The following is a 27,455-nucleotide window of genomic DNA, read 5'->3' on the forward strand; positions in this document are numbered from 1 at the left end:
GTCTTCAGGATTCTCTGTGAAGAGGTCACCAGGTGAGAATCACCCCAATTTTCTCCTGGAAGCCAGGTTGCTGGACCAGGGGCCCCTGTCTCTCCTCTGAGTGCCTCAGCACCCTGCCTTAGCAATCTCCAGTCCGTTCCACCCCACGCAAACCCCTCACAGATTTCCCTTCAGCCTCATATCAGAGGACGAGAGAGGGCTGGAGGCAGGCCAGGTGCTTCTCAGCTGGGGAGGTGGGAGTGACAGGACCCAGGTGGTGAGGAGATGGGGCAGGGAATGGGGACTGCAGAGGGCAAGGCCACCACTGAGGCCCGGGCCCTCCTGTCTCAGCCGCAGAGGAACGACAAGATGACCGATGCCCAGATGGCCGATTTTGGGGCGGCAGCCCAGTACCTCCGCAAGTCAGAGAGGGAGCGACTGGAGGCCCAGACACGGCCTTTCGACATCCGCACCGAGTGCTTCGTGCCAGACGACAAGGAGGAGTTCGTCAAGGCCAAGATCCTGTCGCGGGAGGGAGGCAAGATCACTGCCGAGACAGAGACTGGCAAGGTGCGTGGGACACAGCACAGGGTGGTGGGTGCAGGGGTGGAGCCACGTGCAGTGGCAGCTGAGGGGCTCTGGAAAAGAGCCAAAGCCAGCGGGGGCTCAGGACGATCTCCCCTCAAGTGGCCCAGCATCTGAGTGAGAACTGACCATTCTTGTTGGATCTGAGCAAGTGTAACAAGGCCACCCCAGGGATGCCCACCCCTTGCCAGGGAGGATGCTGCAGGCAGGGAACCTCAGCTGGTTTCCTCCCCAGATGGGTTATGTAGCTAAAGAGGGCACAGACCGCATCAAATGAAGCTCCCTTCTCAAACCTGCATCCCTCCACTCTGTGCCTTAGTTTTCTCCACGGACCAACTCTCCCCAGCGCGCCCCAACCATACCAAGAGCAAATTTACAGATGAACACAAAGCAGGAACTCTTGAGCAGAATGCTCAGTCCAGGGCTGACGACTAGCACTCAGAAGCCCACAGCCCCTGGTCCCTCATGCCAGCTGTGAGAACTGCCACCAGTCAACAGCAGTGGCTCTGAACCGTGTGCCCGGTAGACTGACTGTCTACGAGTCCGACTGTCTATACTGGCTGACTGTCTCGTCCCCTTGAGGTGTGCAGTAACAGGCCACAACCACTGGGGACTTTAACTATGACCCCAACTCTGCCACTAGCAGCCACCATATACTGACAAATCATTGATCATTTGCTCCACTGTAAAAAAAGTGCTGGAATACCTACTCACAGGATCTCATGATGCAAGGGCATGACAAACTGGCCAGTGGCAGTCAAACCATTTGACAGTGACCAGTGAAGAGTGTAGAGTAGATGGGTGAGATGTTTCTCCAGCAGCAGCAAGGTTTGCCCTTAGCAATTGATGCCCTCAAGCATGCCCCCAAGAGTCAGGGTAAGATCAGAGAGCTTCTGCCCCTAGACCCTCAGGGAGGGACTGAAAGGTGATGCTCATGGGCAGAGTCTGGGGAACTGGCAAGACACAGGGACTCTAGGACAATCCATAAGAAGGGACAGAGAGCAGGAAGGTAAATTATCTGGCGTCATAGGAAGCTATGGGGTAGGGCCCAGGCACTATGAGAAAAGAGCCAGGGGAACAAGGCCAGGTCACAGCCTGTGTTCTGGGAGGAGGTAAGTGGGCAAGTCTAGAGAGGGTCCTGGAAGAAATGTCTGTCCTACTGCCCCTCGCCTCCACAGACGGTGACCGTGAAGGAGGACGAGGTGTTGCAGCAGAACCCGCCCAAGTTCGACAAGATCGAGGACATGGCCATGCTGACCTTCCTGCACGAGCCTGCTGTGCTTTTCAACCTCAAAGAGCGATACGCAGCCTGGATGATCTATGTGAGTGCGCCCTACACACAGCGGGGAGTCTTCTGCACTGGGGTCCAAAGTCGGCCAGGGCAACTTTCTCAAGGGGAGGGGACTGGAACTCTCCCTCTGCTCCCTCCCAATCCCTGGTTAGCTGCAGGAAGACAGGAGCCAGCTGGCATAACCAGGGACGCCTCTGCCTAGCACCACGCCCATCCCAGGCTCTCCCCTCCAACTTCTCGTGACTGCCCTGTCTCTTGTTTCAGACCTACTCAGGCCTCTTCTGCGTCACCGTCAACCCCTACAAGTGGCTGCCCGTGTACAATGCCGAGGTGGTGGCCGCCTACCGGGGCAAGAAGAGGAGCGAGGCTCCTCCCCACATCTTTTCCATCTCCGACAACGCCTACCAGTACATGCTGACAGGTGGGCTGGCGGCCCTGACATGTGGCCCCTCGGCCCGACACCATAGACTGAGGCCCTGAGCCCTGACCCCTCTGCCTCTCCTCTTTTCTCTTCCAGATCGGGAAAACCAGTCCATCCTCATCACGTGAGTGAGCAGCACCCATCCACAGAGGGGCCTGGTGTGGGGGAGGCCGAGGCTGATTCCTGGGGTGCTAGAGATGGTTGAAGGCTGTGGTTGCCAGGAGCTGGGCTCTCTGAGGAGAGCCAGAGTGACCTACGGTGATGGGCAGATTCTGCAAGGAGCTAGGCCCTGGGAGAGGAGATTCAATGGCTGGTACTCTGAGGGAAGAGGGTGCAGTGCTGAGCTTCAAATGGAAAACTGGGAATCTGGGTTCTGATGGGTCCCTGTTGCCTCCAGTGGAGAATCCGGGGCAGGGAAGACTGTGAACACAAAACGTGTCATCCAGTACTTTGCCAGCATCGCAGCCATAGGTGACCGTGGCAAGAAGGACAATGTCAATGCGAACAAGGTACGAGGTGGGCTGCAGGCTCAACAGAGGGGGTTAGGGGGCAGGCTGACCAGATGACCCCTAGCCCTGCCCTGGGGAACAGTGCAGACAGCATCCCTGAGCCCAGTGCCCGAGACCTTCCCGGCAGGAGACATGCTCTGAGGTCTGAATATGGCCCTCTCGAGCTGCAGACCACCAGCAGTCCATCCCACTCCACCCCCACCCTCCCCAGCACCACCTGGAGGTGAAGCCCCACGCTCTGCCCCCTCTGCAGGGCACCCTGGAGGACCAGATCATCCAGGCCAACCCCGCCCTGGAGGCCTTCGGCAACGCCAAGACCGTCAGGAATGACAACTCCTCCCGCTTCGTGAGTGCACCTGACCACTGCCCACAGGCTTCATGCAGCATTGATGAAAAAAGGGGGTGGAGGTGCAGTTTTGCCAACAGTCTCCACACGTGGCTGACCATCCTGCATTTGGTTTTGGGATATCAAGTAACACACATGCACACTCAAACCCTCCCTACTCAACCTGGCCCCTGAGTTCTGAGAACTCAAGAAAAGAGACCCAGAGCCACCAGAGCTGTTCGTTGCAGAACCAAGTCATCGGGCTGACTTGGGTCACATTCTATATTTTTTTTATGACTGTTCCCAAAGCTCTTCCACGCTGTAAGTGGAAGAGCTGGAAGGAGGACAGCAGGGCTTTTGAGCCAATTCCCCAGCCTTCCATCTGTCTAGCAAGTTCCCAACCCTCTCTGAGCCCCAGGTCCTTCATCTGTGAGACCGAGGCAGTAGTCTCTACCTTGCTGGTTATTGGGAGGATGATGTGAGAGCATATCAGAGGCACAAACAGGATGCATTCTATTTTGTTTATGATACTAAACTGGGGCTCCAGGGAAATCATTTACATTTCCAAAACCATCCAGGGCATTCTGGATTGCACTGAGGTCCAGGATTTCCATCTGTCTCTTCTAGCCCCCTCCCTCACTCTTTGTCCCATCTACCCCCAGGGAAAATTCATCAGGATCCACTTTGGAGCCACTGGAAAGCTGGCTTCTGCAGACATAGAGACCTGTGAGTATGCAGGGAACCTGGCCCCCTCCTCGAGTCCTTCACCTCTGCCTTCACTCCTCGCTGGGTGCCATCTTCTGTCGACATTTCCCCTCCATCTCCTGTCTCTGACTTTAGATAAAGTCTCCCGGCTTTATCATTCTTTTCTCTTTAAACCCAGTCTTCCCCTGTCTCTCTCCACTTGTCATGACAGCCTTTCTCCCCTGACCTCCACCCTTTCGCTGATTGGTTCTTTTCCTTCCCACCTGCCCTCCCCCCGCCTCTCCTACTCCAGATCTCCTGGAGAAGTCCCGGGTGATCTTCCAGCTGAAGGCTGAGAGGAACTACCACATCTTCTACCAGATCCTGTCCAACAAGAAGCCAGAGCTGTTGGGTGAGCCCCGTCAGAGGTCCCTGCTGCCCCTGGCACCCCCCGCAAGCCCAGCAGTGCAGGGCAGACCCCTCCTCCTCCTCACCCGCCCCGCCCCCCTGCTCACCTGTCCCCTCCCTCCATCTGCCCGGTACCTTTCTCTTCCTCCACCTTGGACCCACCTGTGTCAACTCTTGCCTCCTATTCACACCCTTCCTTGTCTTCTTTCTCCTCCCCTTTACTTCTTTTCTCCTTCTCCTCTGCGTTTGTCTCCCCCTCTTCCACCTGTCACCCCCCACCATCCTCTCTCCCCATGTCCCCATCACCCACTTTTCCTTTTCTTCTGGATCCTTCCCTTGGCCTTTGCTGACTGTCCTCCTCTCTACCTGCTCCCGCTCCTCCCTTCTCCCCACCCCTTCCCCCACTGCGCCCCACTCCCGTCCCCTTGCCCCTGGCCCTGCCCCTCGCCTGGACAGACATGCTGCTGGTCACCAACAACCCCTACGACTACGCCTTCGTGTCTCAGGGGGAGGTGTCCGTGCCCTCCATCGACGACTCTGAGGAGCTCATGGCCACAGATGTGAGTGAGGAGGCAGTGGGAGGGCTCCGGGGGCTCCTGGGCCACCCGCCCCATCACCCACTCTGCGTCTCTCGCCCTGCCCCAGAACGCCTTCGATGTGCTGGGCTTCACTCCTGAGGAGAAAGCCGGTGTCTACAAGCTGACAGGCGCCATCATGCACTACGGAAACATGAAGTTCAAGCAGAAGCAGCGGGAGGAACAGGCGGAGCCGGACGGCACGGAAGGTTCGAGGACAGGAGGGCAGGCTGAGAAGGCCTGGGGGGCAGCGGGTCTGCCTCTCGTGCAGGGACAGCACTCTGGGGGCAGAGTCTCCTCCATGCCATGTCCAAACGGGGTGCCTTTCAGTGATTCTTAAGGAGCAGCATTCACAGCAGCAATGTTAGGACCACAATACAGAAAGTGGGAGGAAACCCAAAGCAGAAGCAGGTGGTCAGAAGGTGGTGCCTTTTCTCATGGTGGGCTCTCCCCACCTGATCTAGACTCGAGGCTTTCTGTTCTATTATAACCTAGCCAGACACCACCCTCCATCCCAAACAGGCTGGATCCCAGAGGACCTGAGGCTTATGGGTGGGCGAGGGCAGGGACATGGGAGAAGTGGGAAGACAGGAGGCACCTCACAGTCCCGCTAGTTTCTCAACCCCAGCTGCACCGAGCAGAAGTGAAATGGAGAGATTTCCTCCTGTGCCCAAGACTCCGCCAGGCCCAGGAAAGCACGGACCTGAGTTCTGAGTATCCCCGTCACTAAAGCAGTGTGTATGTGAGAGTGCCCAGCCCTCAGGAGAGCTCCTCACAGGCTCCCTGCCATATTCTGCTGGGAGACAGGAGGCCAGGGGTCAGGACACAGCTCTGGGCATTGGCACATCACCCACATCACTGGCTCTCAGCTTCCGCCTCAGTGGAATGGAGCAGTAGCCCTTCCCAGCTCCCTCTGAGGCTGATTTGAGAATCCCTTGAGAAGTAGATGTGAAGGTGTAAACAGGGCTGGAAAAATGCCTGAGAATATTCCTCTTGACCTACCTTCAAGGATCCCTTCTCTGTATCTATCTAGATCAAGTGCCAAACCTGAGTTTCACAATAGCATGTCACCAGTTATCATAAAAACTCTCAAAATTAAACCAAGCAAGTCTCCTCTAAATAGAGATCATGGGGCTTTTCAGGTGGTTCAGTGGTAAAGAATCCACCTGCCAGTGCAGGAGACACAGGAGCTGCAGCTTCGATCCCTTGGTTGGGAAGATCCCCTGGAGGAGGAATGGCAACCCACTCCAGTATTCTTGCCTGAAAACTCCCATGGACAGAGGAGCCTGGTGGGCTACAGTCCATAGGGTTGCAAAGAGTCAGACACAACTGAGCATGCACACACACACACAAATAGAGTTCGTATGCTGGATAGCACATTTGGAGAGCTGAGGGTTGGTGGGCTGACCCACACACTGTTAGGAACCCTGATTTCCCAGCGAGTCAATTTGATGGACACATAGATTCACTGTAGAGCATGCCCAGTCCTGGGCTAGATCCTGGGACTGGGGACAAAGACAGCAAGGAGCAGAGGACATCATCAGCCACAGTCCCTGCCCTGAGAGAGGAGAGGATGCATGAGGGCAGGGGACACGGCTACAGCTGTGCTGGCACTGAGCCGGGTCCAGAGACATGCAGGAGATGTAAAGATGGAGGTGAGCAGGCAGGGTGGTGGGAAGTCTGGGGTGACGGAGGGGCCTCAGGCACACAATGGCTGTGTCACCACGGCAAGCCCTGTGCCCTTCAGGCCTCAGTTTGCAGCTGTTTAATGACAGGGTTAGGACCTAGTGGCCCTGAGCAGTGAAGGACAGTCTATGGAAAGTGCTTGTTTATCCCTTTCTTTCTCCACCAGATGCTGACAAGTCCGCCTACCTCATGGGGCTGAACTCAGCCGACCTGCTCAAGGGGCTGTGCCACCCTCGGGTGAAGGTGGGCAACGAGTACGTCACCAAGGGGCAGAATGTCCAGCAGGTGTACTACTCCATCGGGGCGCTGGGCAAGGCGGTGTACGAAAAGATGTTCAACTGGATGGTGACGCGGATCAACGCCACTCTGGAGACCAGGCAGCCTCGCCAGTACTTCATAGGCGTCCTGGACATCGCCGGCTTCGAGATCTTTGATGTGAGTGGGGAGCCCCAGGCCCGGGAGAACGGGAACTCACTGGTTCACACAGGCAGCCACCGCTGGCCAAGCCAACTACAGGCCAGCCCCGGGGAAGGCTCCCCAGGGGTGGAGACAGCCATGTATCTTCAGGGGGTGCTCCCTCCCTGTTGCCTGGCTGGACGCAGCCCTGGGCCGACCCCTCAGGCCACAGACCCCTGCCTGCCTGATCCACTCCTCCCCGTCCCCACCCTGCAGTTCAACAGCTTCGAGCAGCTCTGCATCAACTTCACCAATGAGAAGCTGCAGCAGTTCTTCAACCACCACATGTTCGTGCTGGAGCAGGAGGAGTACAAGAAGGAGGGCATCGAGTGGGAGTTCATCGACTTCGGCATGGACCTGCAGGCCTGCATCGACCTCATCGAGAAGGTGCTGCCTTGGCCCCTCCACCCAGGTCCCTGCACCTGCCATCCCAGACGAAGTGGCAGCCCTATCCCTCTACACCCAGGAAACTAGTCCCCAGATCCCCCAGCCTCCCTCCAGGCCCTGCTTCCCCTCATTGTGACACTGTGGGCATACACAGGTCCAGCCTTTCCTTCTCTCCCAGCACCCAGGACTTTGTCCCATATGGTGGACCTGAAGAGAGAGATGCAGTGAAGGAGGAGACTCCTAGCCCCTCTGATGCCCCATGAGAAGCATCATTCGTGGAAAGGACCTAGGCTGAAACTAGACACATTGGCTTCCTATCCTCTTCCAGTTGGCTGAGGATAAGCCTGTCTTCAGGCCCTCTTGTCTATGGAGCTTCCTCAGAGGACACTCCTTGTCCTGACTTGCTTTCAGTGAGCCTTTGCGGAGGGAGGCAGAGCCCACAGCAACTGATGGTCCCCCAGCCCAGCCACGACCAGTCAGAAATAGGGGCCTCCCCCCACAAGCTTTGCCTGGTGATCCAGGGGCCTGCTCTTCTGGAGGCCTCGGATTCCCCTGAGATTGTATGGAAAAATATGTGTGGACTGGTGGGGGCGTGGTGCATACACAAGTATGTGTGTACACAAATTCTGGGGAGGAAATCTTGGGGTTCACCAAATTCTCAGTAGGATCCCTGTCCCAGGAAAAGTCAAAAACTGCTACACTTTCTGAAGTGCAGGACATCGTGCAGAACCTGAATCCCTCTAACCATTCCTTGGAACACCGTTCCCTGACATACAGGCACAGGTCTGGCCTGCCCTGCCCTGCAGTCTGGCGCCTCCCATCCCTTCTGTCCTGTCCTCATCCCGCTCTGGGGCAGGGACATCCAGGAAGAAGGGGCTGTGCTGTGAGCCCTGGGGGTAGGGACTGGGAGTACAGGGCTCTTCTTTGGGGCCACTGGGGCAGGAAGAGGTTCCCTAGGCCAGATCTGAACGTACTCAGATTTAGGTTAACGTCAGGAATGTTGGCTTCCTGTACCAGGACATGAGGTGGCAGCACGGGCTCTCTATGGCTTGCCAGATACACAGCTGCAATTTCTCCTCAATCGGGGTGTGGGATTCTGCAAGCCTGGGGATGCGTCCAGTAACGCTCTCCTCTCCCCCTTCAGCCCATGGGCATCATGTCCATCCTGGAGGAGGAGTGCATGTTCCCCAAGGCCACCGACATGACCTTCAAGGCCAAGCTGTACGACAACCACCTGGGCAAGTCCAACAACTTCCAGAAGCCACGCAACATCAAGGGGAAGCCAGAAGCTCACTTCTCCCTGATCCACTACGCCGGCACGGTGGACTACAACATCATAGGCTGGCTGGAGAAGAACAAAGACCCGCTCAACGAGACGGTGGTGGGCTTGTACCAGAAGTCTTCCCTCAAGCTCATGGCCACGCTCTTTTCCTCGTATGCCTCCGCTGATGTCGGTAAGAGGGCAGCCCTCCACCGCCAGAGCAGTTCTGGAGGTGCAAGGGGCCAGGGGCCCACTGCTTCAAAGCACGTGATTCCAAAGGCAGGAGGGAGAGTTCCCTGGTGGTCCAGTGACTAAGACTTCAAGCTCCCAATGGCGGGGTTGGGAGTTCGATCCCTGGTCAGGAAACTAGATACTGCATGCCTCAACTAAGAGTTCACGTGCTGCGGCTAAAGAGCCCACATGCCGCAACTGAGACTGGCACAACCAAATTTTAATATATATATATATACTTTTTTAAAATTAAGAAAATAAAGGCAGGAGGGAGCCATAAGAGGGGGACATCAAGAGAGCCCACAGCAGCCCATCTGTGCCGTTTCTGTGGGAGTGTGATTTTGCCCTCTGGGTTATGGATGTTGGTATACGTGTTCTGCGCCTCTTCAAGACTCAGAGCAACTGAAGATCGGTGCCAGAGGCACCCGCATCACTGCAGCAGGCCTGGCATAGAACCATCCTCTGCAGGAGGCCGCAGTGAATGTGTAGAGCTTCAGTGAATGTACGGTAGAACAAATGAGCCTCCCCTTCAGAGAAGGAAGAGAAAGGGTGTGGATTGAAATGAGGAGGGTAAAATACAAGAAGAAAGTGGAAAAATGTAAGCATGGTGTGGGAGGTTAGAAGAGAGAGGGAGGAGAAAGCACTAATGTTATTTCAAGACCTACTGTGTGCCAAACAGTGGAGAGGCAGCATGAAACTTTGATCTTTTCTAATCCTCTCTATACCATTTAAAGGGAAGGACTCTCCTCCTCGTGGGAAAACGGAGACTTGGAGATAAATTGTCCAAAGTCACACAGCTAGTGAGCAGCAGAGCCCTGCCCCTGCTCAAAGGGTCTCCGATTTCAAGCCCTGGTTCATCGTTCCTTCTCTTGTTACTAGGGGACAGCAGTAAAGGCAAAGGAGGCAAGAAAAAGGGTTCATCATTTCAGACAGTGTCAGCCCTCCACCGGGTAAGAAGGGCCCAGAGATACCAACAGACCTGTGGTGGGCAGACCCAGCCCAGAGCATTTTGTCTGCACCACCCTTAACCTGATGCTCTGAGTCTGGGGAGAAAAGAAGCTAGAGTTATGTCGTTGTTTTTGGCATGTAAATTCTACACAAGCCTGAATTCACATCATAAGTTATATATCACCTCCCAATCCCTTAGAGGGCTCTGGTGACAGGTTGTCCAGGGCCCGGGGTCAGGACTAAAGGGATGGTCACTGTGGCTCCTGACCTCCACTTCTCATCTGCCTCCAGGAGAATCTGAACAAGCTGATGACCAACCTGAGGACCACTCATCCTCACTTTGTGCGCTGCATCATCCCCAATGAACGGAAGGCTCCCGGTGAGCGACGCACAAGGCTCTAGTCTGGAGAGGGCATTTGGCATCCACTTGTCCTGAGGCTGACCCCCTGCCTCTCCCTTCCTGCTGCAGGCGTGATGGACAACCCCCTGGTCATGCACCAGCTGCGCTGCAACGGCGTGCTGGAGGGCATCCGCATCTGCAGGAAGGGCTTCCCCAACCGCATCCTCTACGGGGACTTCAGGCAGAGGTGGGTACTGGGGTGCCACAGGGCTCAGGGAACAGAGAAACCCTGGGCAGCCTTGTGGGGAGAGGAGTCTGCAGCTGGTCTCAGATTCTGTGACAAAGTGTTAGTCGTTCAGTTGTGTCTGATTCTTTGTAACCCCACGGACTGTAGCCTGCCAGTCTCCTCTGTCCGTGGAATTCTTCAGGCAAGAATACTGGAACGGGTAGCCATTCCCTTCTCTAGGGGATCTTCCCGACCCAGGGATCGAACCCAGGTCCCAGCATTCCAGGCAGATTCTTTACTGTCTGAGCCACCAGGGAAGCCCCTTGATTCTGTGGGCAGAGCAAATCAGTGCAGAACGTGGGTAACTCCAGGCACCTCCTTCCAGGTATCGCATCCTGAACCCAGCGGCCATCCCCGAGGGTCAGTTCATTGATAGCAGGAAAGGGACAGAGAAGCTGCTGGGCTCCCTGGACATTGACCACAACCAGTACAAGTTCGGCCACACCAAGGTGAGTCTGGAGGCCCTTAGGGTGGAGGTGTAGGATACCCAGCCACACTGAGTGGAACAGCTGAGTTCGGAAGGCAGACCCTGACTCCTGGCTTCCCGTGTCAACCAAGAGTTGGGACCCAGCTTCTTTTCTGTCTTGTTTTTCACATTTCACTCCCAGGTCTAGGGTATGCAGGTGATGGGGCCCTGGGAAGCTCAGCCAGGGTCTCCCACACTCTCCCTCCACCTTGGCTACCCTTCTCTGAGGCTGTGGCCCCCTTGGCTCTGCCCCTTGCCCCCAGGTGTTCTTCAAGGCGGGGCTGCTGGGACTGCTGGAGGAGATGCGGGACGAGAGGCTGAGCCGCATCATCACCCGCATCCAGGCCCAAGCCCGGGGTCAGCTCATGCGCATTGAGTTCAAGAAGATCCTGGAGCGCAGGTGAGGCTGAAGGGAAAGGGAGACACACTCTCAGAAATGTAAGAGGTAGACAAGCAGAGCCCAGAGGTGTGGGCCGAAAGACCTAAGTTCAATCCTGGCTCCATCACTTACTAGCTGGTCTGGACAAGTGACTTGACCAGTCTGGGTCTCATTTTGAGTTCTTTTTAAAAAAAGAAAATTCCCTGTAGGAAATGAAAATTAAAACTCCAGTGAGATACCATTTTAAAACACTAGACTGTAGCCTGCCAGGCTCCTCCATCCATAGGATTTTCCAGGCAAGAATACTGGAGTGGGTTGCCATTTTCTTCTCCAGGCAATCTTCTGGATCCAGGGATCAAACTGGGGTCTCTCACATTGCAGGCAGAATCTTTACTGTCTGAGCCACCAGGGAAATGTGTGCAATCTCTTTGGAAAACAATTTATCATTTTCTTTGAAAGCTGAACAGTTACATAGCTTTCCACTCCTGAGTGCATTCCCACAAAGAAATACCTGCATGTGTTCACAACATAAGACAAAAACGAATCTTTATAGCAGCATTGGTCAAAATGGCAAAGATCTGGAAACAATTTGAATTTTCATCTGCAGGAGAACGGGTAAACAGTAGCATACTTATTTGGGGAATATTATCAAGTAATGAAAAGGAGGGGACTATAACTACATGGTACAAATTTGAGCCTTAAAATCATACTGCTGGGTTAACAGAAGCAAGTCACAGAAGGATACGTATAGTGTGATGCAATTTTTATAAAACTCAGTAATAATTTTAAAATAGCGTCCTCCTGCAATGCAGGAGGTGCACAGGAGACCCACCAACCCAGGGAAGTTCCCTGGGTTGGGAAGATACCTCATAGGAGGAAATGGAAACCCACTTCAGTATTCTTACCTGGAAAATTCCATGGACAGAGGAGCCTGGCAAGCTACAATCCATGGGGTCGCAAAGAGTTGGAAGTGACTGAGCACACACACACATTGTTTAAAAATACATACACATATGGTTTAAATATTTTTGAAAGAGTTAAGAAATGAGAAACACAAGATTCAAGGTAGTGACTACTTTTGGTGAAAGGACGGGAAAGGGGATGGAGTGTAGTCTACTAGTAGAATCAATGAAGGCAATGCTCTACTTCTTGTCTGGGTGATGACTTCATAGATAAATCATTTTGCTTCATTCTTCATAACTTACACATACATTATATACATTCTTAAATGGAAAATACCATATTCTTAACATATTTGAGGTTCTTAGGAGATTAGAAACACTGAACACAGTAGAGGTGCTATAATTGGTCGCTTCCATAGCTACTACTACCCCAGAAAGGAAGATATAAACTGCCCTTTTGTTGAATTGATCAATTAATAAACATTTATTGACAACTCCATGTTCAGTGTGGTAATGTTGGGGTGGGGTTGCCTATCAAGCCTGCCAGAGCAGGTTCCTGCCCTCAGGTGCCCACACACTTGTTCAGATGTGCTGGGATCCCAGTACAGCTGGCCCTATGACTGGAAAGTGCTCCTTCACAGTGCGGCTCCCTGCCTCCATGCTCCTTTGCCAGGGATGCCCTGCTGGTAATCCAGTGGAATATTCGGGCCTTCATGGGGGTCAAGAACTGGCCCTGGATGAAGCTCTATTTCAAGATCAAACCACTGCTGAAGAGTGCAGAGACTGAGAAGGAGATGGCCAACATGAAGGAGGAGTTTGGGCGCATCAAAGAGACACTGGAGAAGTCAGAGGCTCGGCGCAAGGAGCTGGAGGAGAAGATGGTGTCCCTGCTGCAGGAGAAGAACGACCTGCAGCTCCAAGTGCAGGCGGTAAGACCATCTCTCTTTCCCCCTCCCCTGGATCCTAACCCATCTCGTCATCAGGGACTATGAGTCTCCAAGCTTCAGCTCTCTTTAAGACTCTGGATCTCTCCTCTCTTTCATCACCAGCTCTCCTGTCTGTCCTCTTCTCTCAGGAACAAGACAACCTGAATGATGCGGAAGAGCGCTGTGACCAGCTGATCAAGAACAAGATCCAGCTGGAGGCAAAGGTGAAGGAGATGACCGAGAGGTTGGAGGACGAGGAGGAGATGAACGCTGAGCTCACTGCCAAGAAGCGCAAGCTGGAAGATGAGTGCTCTGAGCTCAAGAAGGACATTGATGACCTGGAGCTGACACTGGCCAAGGTGGAGAAGGAGAAGCACGCAACAGAGAACAAGGTGAGGGCAGCTCCCTTTGAATCCAGACCAAGTCTCAGGATCCTCGGACCTGAGTGTGGTCCTGGCCCTTGGCTTTGGAGGTCTCCATAGATGTCTCCAGGTTGGTGATGTCTGACCCTAGAGGGGATGGGGTTCTTGGTCAACAGGTGAAGAACCTGACAGAGGAGATGGCTGGGCTGGATGAGATCATTGCCAAGCTGACCAAGGAGAAGAAAGCTCTGCAAGAGGCCCACCAGCAGGCCCTGGATGACCTTCAGGCTGAGGAGGACAAGGTCAACACCCTGACCAAGTCTAAAGTCAAGTTGGAGCAGCAGGTGGATGATGTGAGTAGGAACAACCATGCTTCCTTTGTCTCTCTCAGGTCAGGATTTTGCAGGCAACGCCAATGGCAAGGGGTTTGCAATCCCTAAAACTAATTTCCATCCCTAAAACTAATTTCCATCCCACCCGGGGTGCTTTTCTTGCTGTCCATGCTAAGTCACTTCAGTTGTGTCTGACTCTTTGTGACCCTATGGACAGTAGCCCACTAGGCTCCTCTGTCCATGAGATTCTCCAGGCAAGAATACTGGAGTGGGTTGCCGTGCCCTCCTCCAGGGGATCTTCCTGACCCAGGGATTGAACCTGCAGCTCCTGCATTGCAAGCAAATTCTACACCACTGAGCCACCTGTGAAAGCCCCTTTCTTTCTACAGTTCTTCACTAGGCTGGGTCTCTGAATGCTTCATCTCTGCCGGGATGATTCTGCTGGCTTGACTTCCAGTCCCACTGGACTTTGGGTTTAGAAGGGAGCAGAGGGGATGTATTGTGGACCTCAGGTTTTCTACACCCTGTTCATTTTTACTTTCTCCACCAGCTGGAGGGATCCCTGGAACAGGAGAAGAAGGTACGCATGGACCTGGAGCGAGCTAAGCGGAAGCTGGAGGGTGACCTGAAGCTGACCCAGGAGAGCATCATGGACCTAGACAATGACAAACTGCAGCTGGAAGAAAAGCTCAAGAAGTAGGAGCGTAGGGAGGCCGGGAGGGGCCCTGGGGGTGTCTTGCCTGAGGGTTAGAGCTCAGGGTGCTGCACAGCCTCTGGCCAAGGCTGCCCAGGGCACAGCGGGAGCAAGCAGGTCAACCACAGCCCTTCCCCTGCCTTCACTCTTGGGGGCCAGAGGGAGAGGAGTGGTCCTTGCATGCAGAGGCAGGAGGAGAGGATGAGGGCAGAGAAAAGAAAACTTCCTGTCCCCTCCTTCTTCTCCAGGAAGGAGTTTGACATTAATCAGCTGAACAGTAAGATTGAGGATGAGCAGGCACTGGCCCTTCAGCTGCAGAAGAAACTTAAGGAAAACCAGGTGAGGTTCTTCTGGGTGCGGCCACCGGGGAGCTCAATGGCGGTGAGACAGCTGGGACTGCAGGAGCTGCTTAGGGTTCTAGACAGTATCTAGAACTCTGAGCTACCCAGAGGCCCCGTGAGCCCTGACTTCCAGGCACCTGGGAACATCAGCCTTCCCCCATTAGACCAATAATGTCTTATTTCATCTGGGCTATCTGGGGAGGTGGGTGGGGATCACACTTAACTAAAACAGCTTCTCTTGCTGAGCTATACTCTGCCTAATGGGTTTTCTCGTGCTTAGTCGCTCAGTCATGTCCAACTCTTTGTGGCCCCACGGACTGTAGCCCGCCAGGCTCCTCTGTCCATGGGGATTCTCCCGGCAAGAATACTGGAGTGGGTTGCCATGCCCTCCTCCAGGGGATCTTCCCAATCCAGGGATTGAAACCAGGTCTCCTGCATTGCAGGCAGATTCTTTACCATCTGAGCCACCAGGGAAGCCCAGTGGCCTTTCTGCCCTGGGACCATTGGTAGGGCTTGGTTCTCTTCTAACCCTTCCTTCGGTGCTTCTTTCCCCTCATGGGGGTGAGAAAAGCCTTCATGGAGCCCCTTCTCATGGGGAGCTCTGTTCTTATTCTTCCCAGGTACTTGCCTTGCCACTAACGGGGGCTGAATCCCCACAGAGCACTTGAGTCAACTCCTGAGACCTTGAGCAAGTCACTTCTCCTCCTGCACCTCAGATTCTCCTCTCATCTGTAAAATGGGACTAATGACCCCTGCCTTGCAGAGGACCGGAAGAGATACTGTATAGGAACCCACTTTGTCAACCAGGAGGCTATGTATACATGTGATTTTAGTATAGCTCAGGTTACAGAAGTCAGCCAGCCCCTTGCAAGAAGATGTTCTTTTGTCTGCCCATGGCTTTCTCATCCCTCTGCAGGAGGAGACTGAATTAACAGCCAAAGTCTCCCTTGCCTTTCACGCACCCTGAATTTTAATGTGCTTTTAGTCCTGTGTTTTTCAGAAGAACCCTGGAGGCAAGGGAGGCAGGTACTCTCTTCCTCATTTCAAAGTTGCATGACCACATCTGGACACAGTGACTCCTAGGCCAAGGGGACTCAGCTACTGACCCCCTCATTTCCTGAAGAGATCGCAGCTGGTGGAGAGGGCCAATATCCCCTCCGCATTCAGGCTGAGGGTCCAGGCCGCAAGTGACACGTGAACACAGTTCCACTCCTCTCCTCTGGGGGCTGCTCAGGGGCTGGCCTGCCTTCAGTGATGCTCTTACTTCCCATCTTCTTGGATGCCCCTTCTGGGTTTTAGCCAGAGCATCCCCAGGTTCTTCTACCCTGGGTCTGGGCAGCCTCTTGGACCCAGAACAACAGTGTATTATCCTCACCCGATCCTGGCAATGCACTGTGGCTCCTTCTTCTTCCTGTCCAAGCTCTTGCCCCATCCTGGGAGCAGAGGTATGGTGGTCCTGTCTCTCCTGCTCCCAGGAGCCCCCCCATAACCACAGATGAAAGGACCCCACCAATCCTCCCTCTTTTGGACTTCCCTAGTGGCTCAGACGGTAAAGTGTCTGCTCACAATGCGGGAGACCTGGGTTCGATCCTTGGGTCGGGAAGATTCCGTGGAGAAGGAAATGGCAACCCACTCCAGTACTCTTTCCTGGAAAATTCCATGAACTGAAGAGCCTGATAGGCTACAGTCCATGGGGTCGCAAAGAGTCGGACACGACTGAGCAACTTCACTTTCACTTTCAAACCTCGTTTTTGCTCCTGGCTAGTCAGACAATAGATCAAAAGGTAGATGGGCCAAGGCTAAGGCCAAAAAAAATGAGGTGGGAACATGATACAAAAGAGTGCATCCTGCTAGCACCCTCCTGGCCTGGAAGGGAACAATCAAGCTGGAATCCAGCCATGGGCGTAAATACAGTAAGCTCCAGAGCTCGAGGAATAGGCTGATTAGAACTTGGTAGTTAACTCAGAAGATTATAAAAATTTTTAATTGAGGCATTTTGTTGTAAATATTTGTAAAACACAATCACCAGCTTTCCTGTCTTATCATTAGCAGAGTCTAGTGAATCTGTGGAATTCCTGAGATTCAGGATCTCAGGGGATCTCAAGATCCCTCTCTGAACACAGATTCTCAGGATTCAGGGCGAGAGATGCTCAGATTGGGTCTGAGATGCCCCTCCAGGAAATGCCTTAAAAGTATGGCTTCACCCAAATTCTTATTGGTAGTCTATGCGTTATCAGATGTTTAGCAGCCTCCCCGGCCTTGCCCACTAAATGCCAGTAGCAACACCTCCTCTCCAAGTCATGACAATCAAAAATGTTTCCAGACCTTTTCAACTGTCCTCTGGGGCACAGAATGTCCCTTGGTGGGAACCACTGCTCCGCAGGACCTGGGCATCTTGGCCAACAGCCTTCTAGAGCCCTGGGAGGGGGCTCCAATGGAGGGGCCTAGGTGCTGGGTCTGAGCCCCCCGTGTCCTGCCTAGGCACGCATAGAGGAGCTGGAGGAGGAGCTGGAGGCTGAGCGCACCGCCCGGGCCAAGGTGGAGAAGCTGCGCTCAGACCTGTCCCGGGAGCTGGAGGAGATCAGCGAGCGGCTGGAGGAGGCCGGCGGGGCCACGTCCGTGCAGATCGAGATGAACAAGAAGCGCGAGGCTGAGTTCCAGAAGATGAGGCGGGACCTAGAGGAGGCCACGCTGCAGCACGAGGCCACGGCGGCCGCCCTGCGCAAGAAGCACGCCGACAGCGTGGCTGAGCTGGGCGAGCAGATTGACAACCTGCAGCGCGTGAAGCAGAAGCTGGAGAAGGAGAAGAGCGAGTTCAAGCTGGAGCTGGACGACGTCACGTCCAACATGGAGCAGATCATCAAGGCCAAGGTGGGCCTGGCTCTCCTCTCCTCACCCTCTCCTCCCTCACCACCTCGCAGGGTACCTTCCCTCCACTTCGTCTCTCTGCCATCACTCGTATTCTCACTCCCTTCACCACCCTCTGGTCTCTCTCCGTCTCACCCTTGCACCCACCTTGCCCTCCCTCTGCGTCTCCATCTCCTCACCACCTCTCCCTTCTTTAATTCATGCACCCTCTTCAGATTGTGGCCCTCTAGCCCTGCCCGTCGCCTCCCCTATCCCCCCACCTCTGTGTCCTCCCCCACCTTGGCCCACCTTTCCTCCAATCCACCCAACCCCTCCCACATTCACCTCTCCCGTGTCCCATACCGTCTGAAGGCCAACCTGGAGAAGATGTCCCGGACACTGGAGGACCAGGCCAATGAGTACCGGGCAAAGCTAGAAGAGGCCCAGCGCTCCCTCAATGACTTTTCCACCCAGCGAGCCAAGCTGCAGACCGAGAACGGTGGGTGCCCCTCACCAGGCCTGTGCCTGCCCCGGGGCAGAGCATCAGTTGCCCCCCTCCCTAGCCCACAAACCCTCCTTCCCACCTGCAGGTGAGCTGTCCCGGCAGCTGGAGGAAAAGGAGGCACTGATCTCCCAGCTGACCCGAGGGAAGCTGTCCTACACCCAGCAGCTGGAGGACCTCAAGAGGCAGCTGGAAGAGGAGGGCAAGGTGAGGCCAGCCGTGTGGGCAGTGGACAGGACTGAGAGCCACCCTGGGCAACCAACCTCAGGAATGGAGGCTGGAGTGAGGCTGGAGACTACAGATAGGCCTCCGAAATAGAAAGACTTTCAGGCCAGGTTCTTCTACTCTTCAGCTAAGCCACATTCAAACATCACTCCGTCCCTTAAAAAAAAAAACAACTTATTTATTTGGCTGCACCAGGTCTTAGTTGAGGCGTCTTTACTTGCGGCATTGGGAATCTTTTTTTTTTTTTTTTTTGCACGTGGAATCTTTAGCTGTGGCATGTGAACTCTTAGCTATGGCATGTAGATCTAGTTTCCAGACCAGGGGTCAAACCCAGGCCCCCTGCACGGAAAGCACAGAGTCTTAGCCACTGGACCACCTGGGAAGTCCCCCTCCTTTCTTATGTGGGACGAGGTGGGCAAACTGGGAAGGTACCTCATGATGTTGAGATTCCACACCACCAGCCCTCTCACCCTGAAGGAGGCTGGGATTTGATTCAAGGTCATAGATACGAAAAGATCCGAAAAATGGGGAGAGGGTCTTCCCTCCCACCTTCCCAGAAGCTGAGCCCACTTGCTGGTTCCGCCCCTCCCAGGCGAAGAATGCCCTGGCTCACGCACTGCAGTCGGCCCGGCATGACTGTGACCTGCTGCGGGAGCAGTACGAGGAGGAGACTGAGGCCAAGGCCGAGCTACAGCGCGTCCTGTCCAAGGCCAACTCAGAGGTGGCCCAGTGGAGGACCAAGTACGAGACGGACGCCATCCAGAGGACCGAGGAGCTGGAGGAGGCCAAGTGAGTCCCTGGCAGTGCCCCACCCCAATTCTAAGAGAGGAAGGAGCAAGAGGACCTTGGTGGAGACAGGCAGAGTGGGCGTGGGAGGCAGATTTAAAAAGGCAGACAGGAAGTGGGGAGAAATGTGGTGGGCAACAGAGGTGCTTGGGAGGGAGCCTGGATCCTGCACTCTTGAGTGACCCCTGGCTGGCCCCAACTCACTTCCTGTGACGGGCGAGCTTTTGGCCCGGGTTATACCTGATGCTCACGTATAAGACGAGCAAAAAGCTTGTTGGTCAGAGGAGCTACCGCCGATCAGCCTGGGTGGGGAGGGGTGGAGACTGCCACCCAGAGGCCACCGCGGGTAGGGAGGAGAATCAGTTCACACGCAGCCTTGGCTCCCTGGAAGCTGGACTTCCAGAGCATCCCAAGGAGCTGTGGGAAGGGGCCTGGTTCTTGTCATCTGGCAGTTCTGGGAGGGGTGGTCCCAAGGCACCACCGTTTCCAGGTAGAGTCACACACACACACCCAACCACCCTGGGCAGGAAGAAGCTGGCCCAGCGGCTGCAGGACGCCGAGGAGGCCGTCGAGGCCGTCAACGCCAAGTGCTCCTCGCTGGAGAAGACCAAGCACCGCCTGCAGAACGAGATCGAGGACCTGATGGTGGACGTGGAGCGCTCCAACGCGGCCGCCGCCGCCCTGGACAAGAAGCAGAGGAACTTCGACAAGGTGGGCCCGGGCTGCGGGCCACAGCCAGGCGACAGAGCAGGCCGGCAGGCGGGAGTCAGGAACATCCCCCCAGGAGGCTGAGGCTAGGGGAGGCTGGGCCTAGGAGGGGCACCTGGGTCCCGGAGGTGGGGCCGGGGCTGCCCCTTGAGCCTCTTCCGTCCGTTGGGTCCCTGCAGATCCTGGCCGAGTGGAAGCAAAAGTACGAGGAGTCGCAGTCGGAGCTGGAGTCCTCGCAGAAGGAGGCGCGCTCCCTCAGCACCGAGCTCTTCAAGCTCAAGAACGCCTACGAGGAGTCCCTGGAGCATCTGGAGACCTTCAAGCGCGAGAACAAGAATCTGCAGGGTGCGGGCTCGGGCCAGGAGGGGCGGGGCAGGGAGGGTCCGTACGTGGCACCGCCCCGCAGCTCCTCGAGGCCTTCCCGCCCTGGAGCAGGCAGCCCCCGACTGAGCCGCCCGCCCCTCCCACAGAGGAGATCTCCGACCTGACTGAGCAGCTGGGAGAAGGAGGGAAGAATATGCACGAGCTGGAGAAGGTCCGCAAGCAGCTGGAGGTGGAAAAGCTGGAGCTGCAGTCGGCCCTGGAGGAGGCCGAGGTGAGGGCCTGGCTCTGCCTGGACCCCTGCCTCTGACCCTCTCCTACCCACCTACCATCACCCTCCTGTCTCTGACCCCCTACTCTCCCTCACCTGGGGGTGATGCTGACCGAAGACAAACTCTATGAGATCATTTTCTTAGTCCGAAGTCATATACCCAGTACCCACTACTACCTTCAAAGCCAGAGTCTGCACAGAGGAAAATGCCACAGCTTGATCATGGATTTTTCTTTCCCACTGGGTTTATAAAGTTGAAACCTGGCCATCATAACAACTCCTCACACGGGGTGGGAGTGTCAGCTCCAGAGTCAAACAGATCTGAGTTTGAAACTTGGCTTGAGGACCTCCACTGTGTCATTGGGCAAGTTCCTTAACCTCTCTGTACCTCAGTTTTCTCATCTGTAAAATGGCATTAATTGTACGTACCTCGATCCCTGAGTTAGGAAGATCCCCCTGGAGAAGGGAATGGCTACCCACTCCAGTATTCTGGCCTGGAAATTTTCATGGACAGAGGAGACTGGTGGGCTACAGTTCATAGGGCCACAAAGAGTTGGAGAAGACTGAGTGACTAACACTTTCATACTCTCATAAGATTTTTAGTTCAGTCACTCAGTCGTGTCCAACTCTTTGCGAACCCATGGACTGCAGCATGCCAGGCTTCCCTGTCCATCACCAATTCCCAGAGCTTACTCAAATTCACGTCCATTGAGTCGGTGATGCCATCCAACCATCTCATTCCCTGTTGTCCCCTTCTCCTGCCCCCAATCCCTCCCAGCATCAGGGTCTTTTCAAATGAGTCAGTTCTTCACATTAGGTGGCCAAAGTATTGGAGTTTCCGCTTCAGCATCAGTCCTTCCAATGAATATTCAGGACTGATTTCCTTTAGGATTGACTAGTTGGATCTTTTACACATGACTATTATTAAACGAGGTAACGCACTTAAAAATTCAATATATATTAGCCATTGTTTACTGTTCATTTTTAAGAACCTGGGACTTCCCTGGTGGCTCAGATAAAGAATCTGCCTGCAATGCGGGAGATCTGGGTTCAATCCCTGGGTTGGAAAGATCCCCCTGAAGGCGGGCATGGCAACCCACTCCAGTACTCTTGCCTGGAGAATCCCCATGGACAGAGGAGCCTGGTAGGCTAAGGTCCATGGGATCAGAGAGTCAAACACGACAGTGACAGTATAGCACAGCACAGGGATAGCCCTGAGATTTGGGGCTTCTGACTTTTTTCACTATAGAGTGAGGGACTTGGGAAACAAAGAGAAACATTTGAATTTGTAGTTGTAGAAATCCTTCCTTTTTCTATGATATTTTAGATGGGTCAGGATCATGCAATATTAATGTTGGAGCATCTTGGCAATTGTGAGGTCAAAACATTTCCTTGATGAAGGAACCCCAGGGTATCCAGCATGTCCTCCCCCACAGCACCCACATGGCCTGGGATGCAGGTCCTGCCTCGCTGTCTCCAGCTGACACCTTGAACCCTCTCGGCCTCCCTCCCTGACGTGCCCTGTGCCCTGACTGCCTACTTTGGTCCCTCTCCCCTCCAGGCCTCCCTGGAGCATGAAGAGGGCAAGATCCTCCGGGCCCAGCTGGAGTTCAACCAGATCAAGGCAGAGATTGAGCGGAAGCTGGTAGAGAAGGATGAGGAGATGGAGCAGGCCAAGCGCAACCACCTGCGGGTGGTGGACTCGCTGCAGACCTCCCTGGACGCGGAGACGCGCAGCCGCAACGAGGCCCTGCGGGTGAAGAAGAAGATGGAGGGCGACCTCAACGAGATGGAAATCCAGCTCAGCCAGGCTAACAGGATAGCCTCAGAGGCCCAGAAGCACCTGAAAGTTGCCCAAGCCCATCTGAAGGTAAAAGAAGTGAGGGCTCTCAGAGAGGGATAAGTCAGGTTGCTCACAGGAATGGTGAAGGCCGGAGGAAAGAGTCCTGGGCTAACAAATACGAGAGCATGGGGAGCACCAACCTCCGGGATTTGGAGGCTTGAAGGAGGAGAACTGATCAGGCCCTGGAGCGTGTTTTGGACCAATCCCGCCTGTGGGCCTGGAGACCTGAACGTGTCTCCTGAGGTTAACACGAGCTTTGTGACTATAGGGAAGGGTGTATCAGATCCCAAATGGAGGCCCTGGTAGGGGCCTTCCCACATCACCCCATCCCTGGCAGGACACCCAGATCCAGCTGGACGACGCGGTCCGTGCCAACGACGACCTGAAGGAGAACATCGCCATCGTGGAGCGGCGTAACAACCTGCTGCAGGCCGAGCTGGAGGAGCTGCGGGCCGTGGTGGAGCAGACAGAGCGGTCCCGGAAGCTGGCGGAGCAGGAGCTGATCGAGACCAGCGAGCGGGTGCAGCTGCTGCACTCGCAGGTGAGGAAGCTAGGGGAAACCCGCTGAAGGCCAGAGATAGGATGTCTGGCAATGTTCTGAACTAGATGCCCAGAGAAAGCGTATGTCCAGCCAGGATCATACATTATTTCATCTCTTGGACCAACTTACATCTGTCAGTCATGGCTGCAGAACTACTACCTTGAGAAAGGGGTCTAAACGTAAAAGCCAGCCTCAATTTGCTCTATTAATGGGACTTTTGGAGTTTAAAGACAGCTTCCCTTGTGGCTCAGACGGTAAAGAATCTGACTGCAATGTGGGAGACCGAGGTTCCATCCCTGGGTCGGGAAGATCCCTTGGAGAAGGAAATAGCTATCCACTCCAGAATTCTTGCCTGGACAATTAATGAACATAGTAGCCTTTAAGGCTACAGTCCATGGGGTCACAAAGAGTTGGACGACTGAGCGACTAACACACACATATATTTGCAAGTCAGATTCTCCGCAGAGCACCATTTTTCTGCAATCCCATATACACTGTTTTCAGCTATATTCAGCAATGAGTTTTTATGTCCATCTTATTGCACTGTCCTGTGGAATTCCGTTCCATAATCTAATACATATGGGAATGACATCACCCACTGACGTCATCCTCTCTTCCTTACCTCATTACATTCTTTCTATAACTACAATCTCTTCCAGGATACAGTCCTTTTAAAACAGTTGTACCTGTTTTTCTTGGAACTCCCTGCAGGGAGGGATTCCTTGGAATTTCCTTTCATTCCCCTACGTAGACATGTTACTAAAGAGCTCAGGAGTAGAACTACAGACTCTTTCCTGCTTGAAGTCTTCAGAGCTGAGTCATTTTACATAATGTCTACAGTACATATATTTTCATTGGAAAAAAAGAAAGCAGGTACAAAACAAGGAAAATACTAAAAGCAAGACTTTTTAAAAAAATGACTAGTTCTAATTTTCTCTGGATAAAGGTGTAGAATCATGTAACAAAAGTATATACATCCAACAGTTTTCTTTACCCTTATCTAGAACACCAGCCTCATCAACCAGAAGAAGAAGATGGAGTCAGATCTGACTCATCTCCAATCAGAAGTGGAAGAGGCAGTTCAGGAGTGCAGGAATGCCGAGGAGAAAGCCAAGAAGGCCATCACGGATGTGAGTCACTGCACCTTCCTGCCTCCCTGAAAGACTCAAACAGGGGCTCTGGGTCCAGGCCAGGGCACTGTGCTGTAACAACAGTGACTCTGCCATTCTGTGGGCTTGAGGGCCTCCAGGACCAAATGTCAGAATGAGAAAGAGGTGACTCTTATGGGAAAGAAGAGGCTCCCCCCGCCCCAGGCCCTGTTCTTTTACACTCTCTCCCGTTTGCAGGCCGCCATGATGGCGGAGGAGCTGAAGAAGGAGCAGGACACCAGTGCGCACCTGGAGCGCATGAAGAAGAACATGGAGCAGACCATCAAGGACCTGCAGCACCGGCTGGACGAGGCGGAGCAGATCGCCCTCAAGGGCGGCAAGAAGCAGCTGCAGAAGCTGGAGGCCCGGGTGCGGGAGCTGGAGAACGAGCTGGAGGCCGAGCAGAAGCGCAACGTGGAGTCGGTCAAGGGCATGAGGAAGAGCGAGCGGCGCATCAAGGAGCTCACGTACCAGGTGCGGGCGCTGTGGCCACGCCCTTAGAAGTAGACGTGAAAACGTATCCCTTGCCCCACCTCCTGACCCACATGGGCCCCACGCAGAGCCCTCCTGCCACCTGCCTCTTGAAAAGCTGTCTTGGGATTAGTTTTCTTTCACATTCTCTGAAGACAAGTTGGCTTGAGTCTATGAATTTTTTTTTAGCAAAGGGAGAATCTGCTTCTACTTCTTGAAAGCTCCTGAACCAGAATTTTCCCAGATGTTTAATAACCTGAAGTGCTACCATGAAGGCTTCAGAACCGTCCAAGGCATCTTTCCACCAGCCTCAGAGGCAGGGGCGTTGTGTGGCATTTAGTGATAAAATCAGGGATGGGAAAAGACTCAGATCTTCCATGGAACTCCTGGGACAACAGATAGAAGGCCTTAGAGAAAGAAGATTCCAGAATGTTCTAAGCCTTCCATCTGCATAGCTCAGGGCTTTTGTTCTTACTTTCCAATATGCCTGGGCAGGAAGGACAAAAAAAAAAGAGGTGTTGGTTCATTTTGACAGCTGGATATGAGAGGCATGGGAAAGAGGTACAAATGGAGAACTGCAGGTGTGTTGTGTGGGTGTAAATAGAAATAGCATCCTAGCAGAAGCAGTGATCAGGAGTGATCAAGCGACATAGGAACCATTGATCCTGGTGCTCAATACCTGACCCAGAACAATACATACTGGGTTGTGATAATTAGAATGATATGGATTATGATAATCCCTTCTTTCTGCTTTCCTCCTGGGTCCTCTCTGGTCACTCTAGACCCACTGCTGAGAGCATCTGTGGTGCTCCGGATTAGATCTGGAACAGCCCTGATGTCTCCACATTATCAAATGAAGAAATCCCGTTTGGTTCCAAGCCTCTCCTGTTTCTTACCTCAGGGCCACAGCCCTGTTTGCTTTTTAGATCCTGTTGTGAGACCTTTGGCCTATAAGTCTCATCAGAGATGAAGTTTGTGCACAACCTCTTTGGCCTGGCCCATGGGAGGGAGGGGCGGCTGAGGCATGGGAAGAGAATGGGGTTGTGAGGGAGGGAAAGATGATTGCTCTTGCTCCTTCCCCCAAACTGGCCTCCTCCACCCATCTGCCCCCAGACGGAGGAAGACAGGAAGAACCTGCTGAGGCTGCAGGACCTGGTGGACAAGCTGCAGCTGAAGGTCAAGGCCTATAAGCGCCAGGCTGAGGAGGCGGTGAGTTCATGGTTTTCTCTACTTCCTATGTGTCAGAGCCGACAAGCGTCCACCCCAGTGGACCCGGACGGAGGGATTGCTGTTCACTTTAACTCTCAAACTCAGAGCTGTGGCAGGCACTCCTGAGTTAACAAAAGCAAAGCTTATTCGACCCAGGACCTACCCACAAGCTACTTATAATCCATGTACCAGAGAGCCCAAGAGAAGGCAGTGCAGCTGCCAATGTAGCTTGCAGGGCCAGCCAGTGCTGAAAGCTGGATGGTGGCAGGGGAACTGGGCCTGGAAAGGGGCCTGAGCAGGTACAGCACGGTGGGGAAGACATTGGGTGAGCACAGAGGTGCGGACGTGAGTTGCTGATGAGCATACGTGTGCAGGACCCCCCAGGGGTGGGGGAGCGTCTGTCAGGGTAGCAGTTGGACAGGGGCGGTCAAGCTGGATTCTGAGGGCGGGGACCAGGCAGCATGGGATTCCTTTTGGGCAGTGGGTAGCCTGGATTCTGAGCACTGGGTAAGTCTGTGGAGGGTGCCAAGCCAGAAGCAGGACACTTTTGTCGCAGGAACATGGGTGATAGATGACAGCGAGCCCCTGGATTAGGAGCCTGGGCACCCCCTCACCTCATCCTCCCATCCCCCTGAACCCCCACAGGAGGAACAGGCCAACACCAACCTGTCCAAGTTCCGCAAGGTGCAGCACGAGCTGGACGAGGCGGAGGAGCGGGCGGACATCGCCGAGTCCCAGGTCAACAAGCTGCGGGCCAAGAGCCGCGACATCGGCGCCAAGGTGGGTCCCTCCCCAGGCCCTGCTACTCACCCCCATGGCAGCACAGCCCCAACATCAGTGGCCCCCAGAGTGGGCACTGCATCCTGTATGTGGTTATGCATCCTGAGGGTCCCGCACCCCCCACATCTGGGCATCCCCCTCCTGCTCAGACAAGCCCCGTACAGGCTGGAACCTCCTTAGAAAGTCCAGTCCCACCCCACCTATACCACAAAGACCTCTAAAGGGGACCCCAAGATTCCCAAGGCCTGAGCCTCTCCCCCTAAGGGCATCTCCCTTAGGCCCCTGAAAGCCCTGGAGATTTCTCCCCACACCCTTCCTTCCTGTTCCCTCACACCTTTTATTCTTTCTCAGCAAAAAATGCATGACGAGGAGTGACCCTGCCTCCGAACCTCACTCCAGCTGACCTCCAATAAACATGAGTACCAGACTTTGCCTGAGCCCCTGTCCTTCCCGCCGGCTGGCCAGGAGCCGTCCTGGACTCCTTGGGGGGTGGGTGGCCTGGCCCCTGCGTCAGAGCTGGAGGAACCAAGACACCCCACATCTCCAGAGGAGGAACTGAGGACCAGAGGGGTGCAGCAGCCTGCCCCACCTGAGTCCCCATACTGCTCATCAACCAGCCACTGGGGACGAGAGGGAGGAATTTCACAAATGAAGAGCACAAAGACACAGGAGGGCAATCGGACCCCAGACGCCTAGACGCGGAGTTGCACTGCTGAAACTGAAGCCCTCCTCCACCTACCCCGCCTCTGAAGCCACGGGGGTTAAAAGTGTCTTGTTCCCTCCAAAATGATTTCCCCACTGATGCTAGGAGAGGCTCAAAGCTGGCTGGGGATGGAGATGGGATGGCACAGGTGGCTGGAGCCCGGGTGTGTGGGCCCTACCTTCCCATAGGGCATCCTGAGACTGGAGCCAGCTGATGCCAAGCTGAACTGAAGTGCAGTATGGACCAAACCTGGGCTTTACGTGCCTCACGTTGACCCCTCACACACGTGAGCAGAGCACACACAGGCGCACACCACAGAGCACATC

General features: G+C 54.4%; 1 protein-coding gene and 1 long non-coding RNA gene across 3 annotated transcripts; one reads left to right on the plus strand and one right to left on the minus strand.

Annotated features, from left to right (window-relative positions):
- Positions 1-26,856, plus strand: LOC113899902 (myosin-6). The gene is made up of 37 exons (XM_027553268.1): positions 1-32; positions 331-549; positions 1,743-1,886; positions 2,120-2,276; positions 2,373-2,400; positions 2,674-2,785; positions 3,039-3,131; positions 3,773-3,836; positions 4,108-4,206; positions 4,659-4,762; positions 4,848-4,986; positions 6,630-6,898; positions 7,136-7,306; positions 8,451-8,760; positions 9,678-9,748; positions 10,038-10,125; positions 10,216-10,333; positions 10,698-10,821; positions 11,102-11,238; positions 12,793-13,048; positions 13,195-13,437; positions 13,584-13,760; positions 14,290-14,435; positions 14,682-14,772; positions 17,256-18,120; positions 18,212-18,330; positions 18,941-19,137; positions 19,662-19,845; positions 20,022-20,187; positions 20,313-20,437; positions 21,996-22,304; positions 22,615-22,818; positions 23,823-23,948; positions 24,165-24,440; positions 25,551-25,646; positions 26,292-26,426; positions 26,778-26,856. Exons 2-37 carry the CDS (start codon positions 349-351, stop codon positions 26,799-26,801), a joined length of 6,168 nt encoding a protein of 2,055 aa, XP_027409069.1. The 5' UTR covers positions 1-32; positions 331-348; the 3' UTR covers positions 26,802-26,856.
- Positions 17,962-19,662, minus strand: LOC113899904. 2 transcript variants are annotated; one of them, XR_003513031.1, is made up of 4 exons: positions 19,375-19,662; positions 18,387-18,504; positions 18,206-18,312; positions 17,962-18,053 (listed from the first exon to the last, which is right to left on the minus strand). It is a non-coding gene; the product is annotated as an uncharacterized LOC113899904 (long non-coding RNA). The 2 variants fall into 2 exon arrangements; XR_003513030.1 differs by having other exon boundaries at positions 17,962-18,104.
- Positions 26,857-27,455: the final 599 nt, after the last annotated feature.

The sequence above is a fragment of the Bos indicus x Bos taurus genome, chromosome 10, assembly GCF_003369695.1.
Source record: "Bos indicus x Bos taurus breed Angus x Brahman F1 hybrid chromosome 10, Bos_hybrid_MaternalHap_v2.0, whole genome shotgun sequence".
In the NCBI taxonomy this organism is placed as follows: Eukaryota; Metazoa; Chordata; class Mammalia; order Artiodactyla; family Bovidae; genus Bos; species Bos indicus x Bos taurus.

What these genes read in the sequence shown, in the direction of transcription:
- LOC113899902 (XM_027553268.1), top strand. Translation starts at nt 349, where the DNA reads ATGACCGATGCCCAGATGGCCGATTTTGGGGCGGCAGCCCAGTACCTC. An exon ending in TGCAGCTCCAAGTGCAGGCG is followed by an intron (nt 13,049 to 13,194) that starts GTAAGACCATCT and finishes CTCTTCTCTCAG; the next exon opens with GAACAAGACAACCTGAATGA. An exon ending in GCCGCGACATCGGCGCCAAG is followed by an intron (nt 26,427 to 26,777) that starts GTGGGTCCCTCC and finishes ATTCTTTCTCAG; the next exon opens with CAAAAAATGCATGACGAGGA.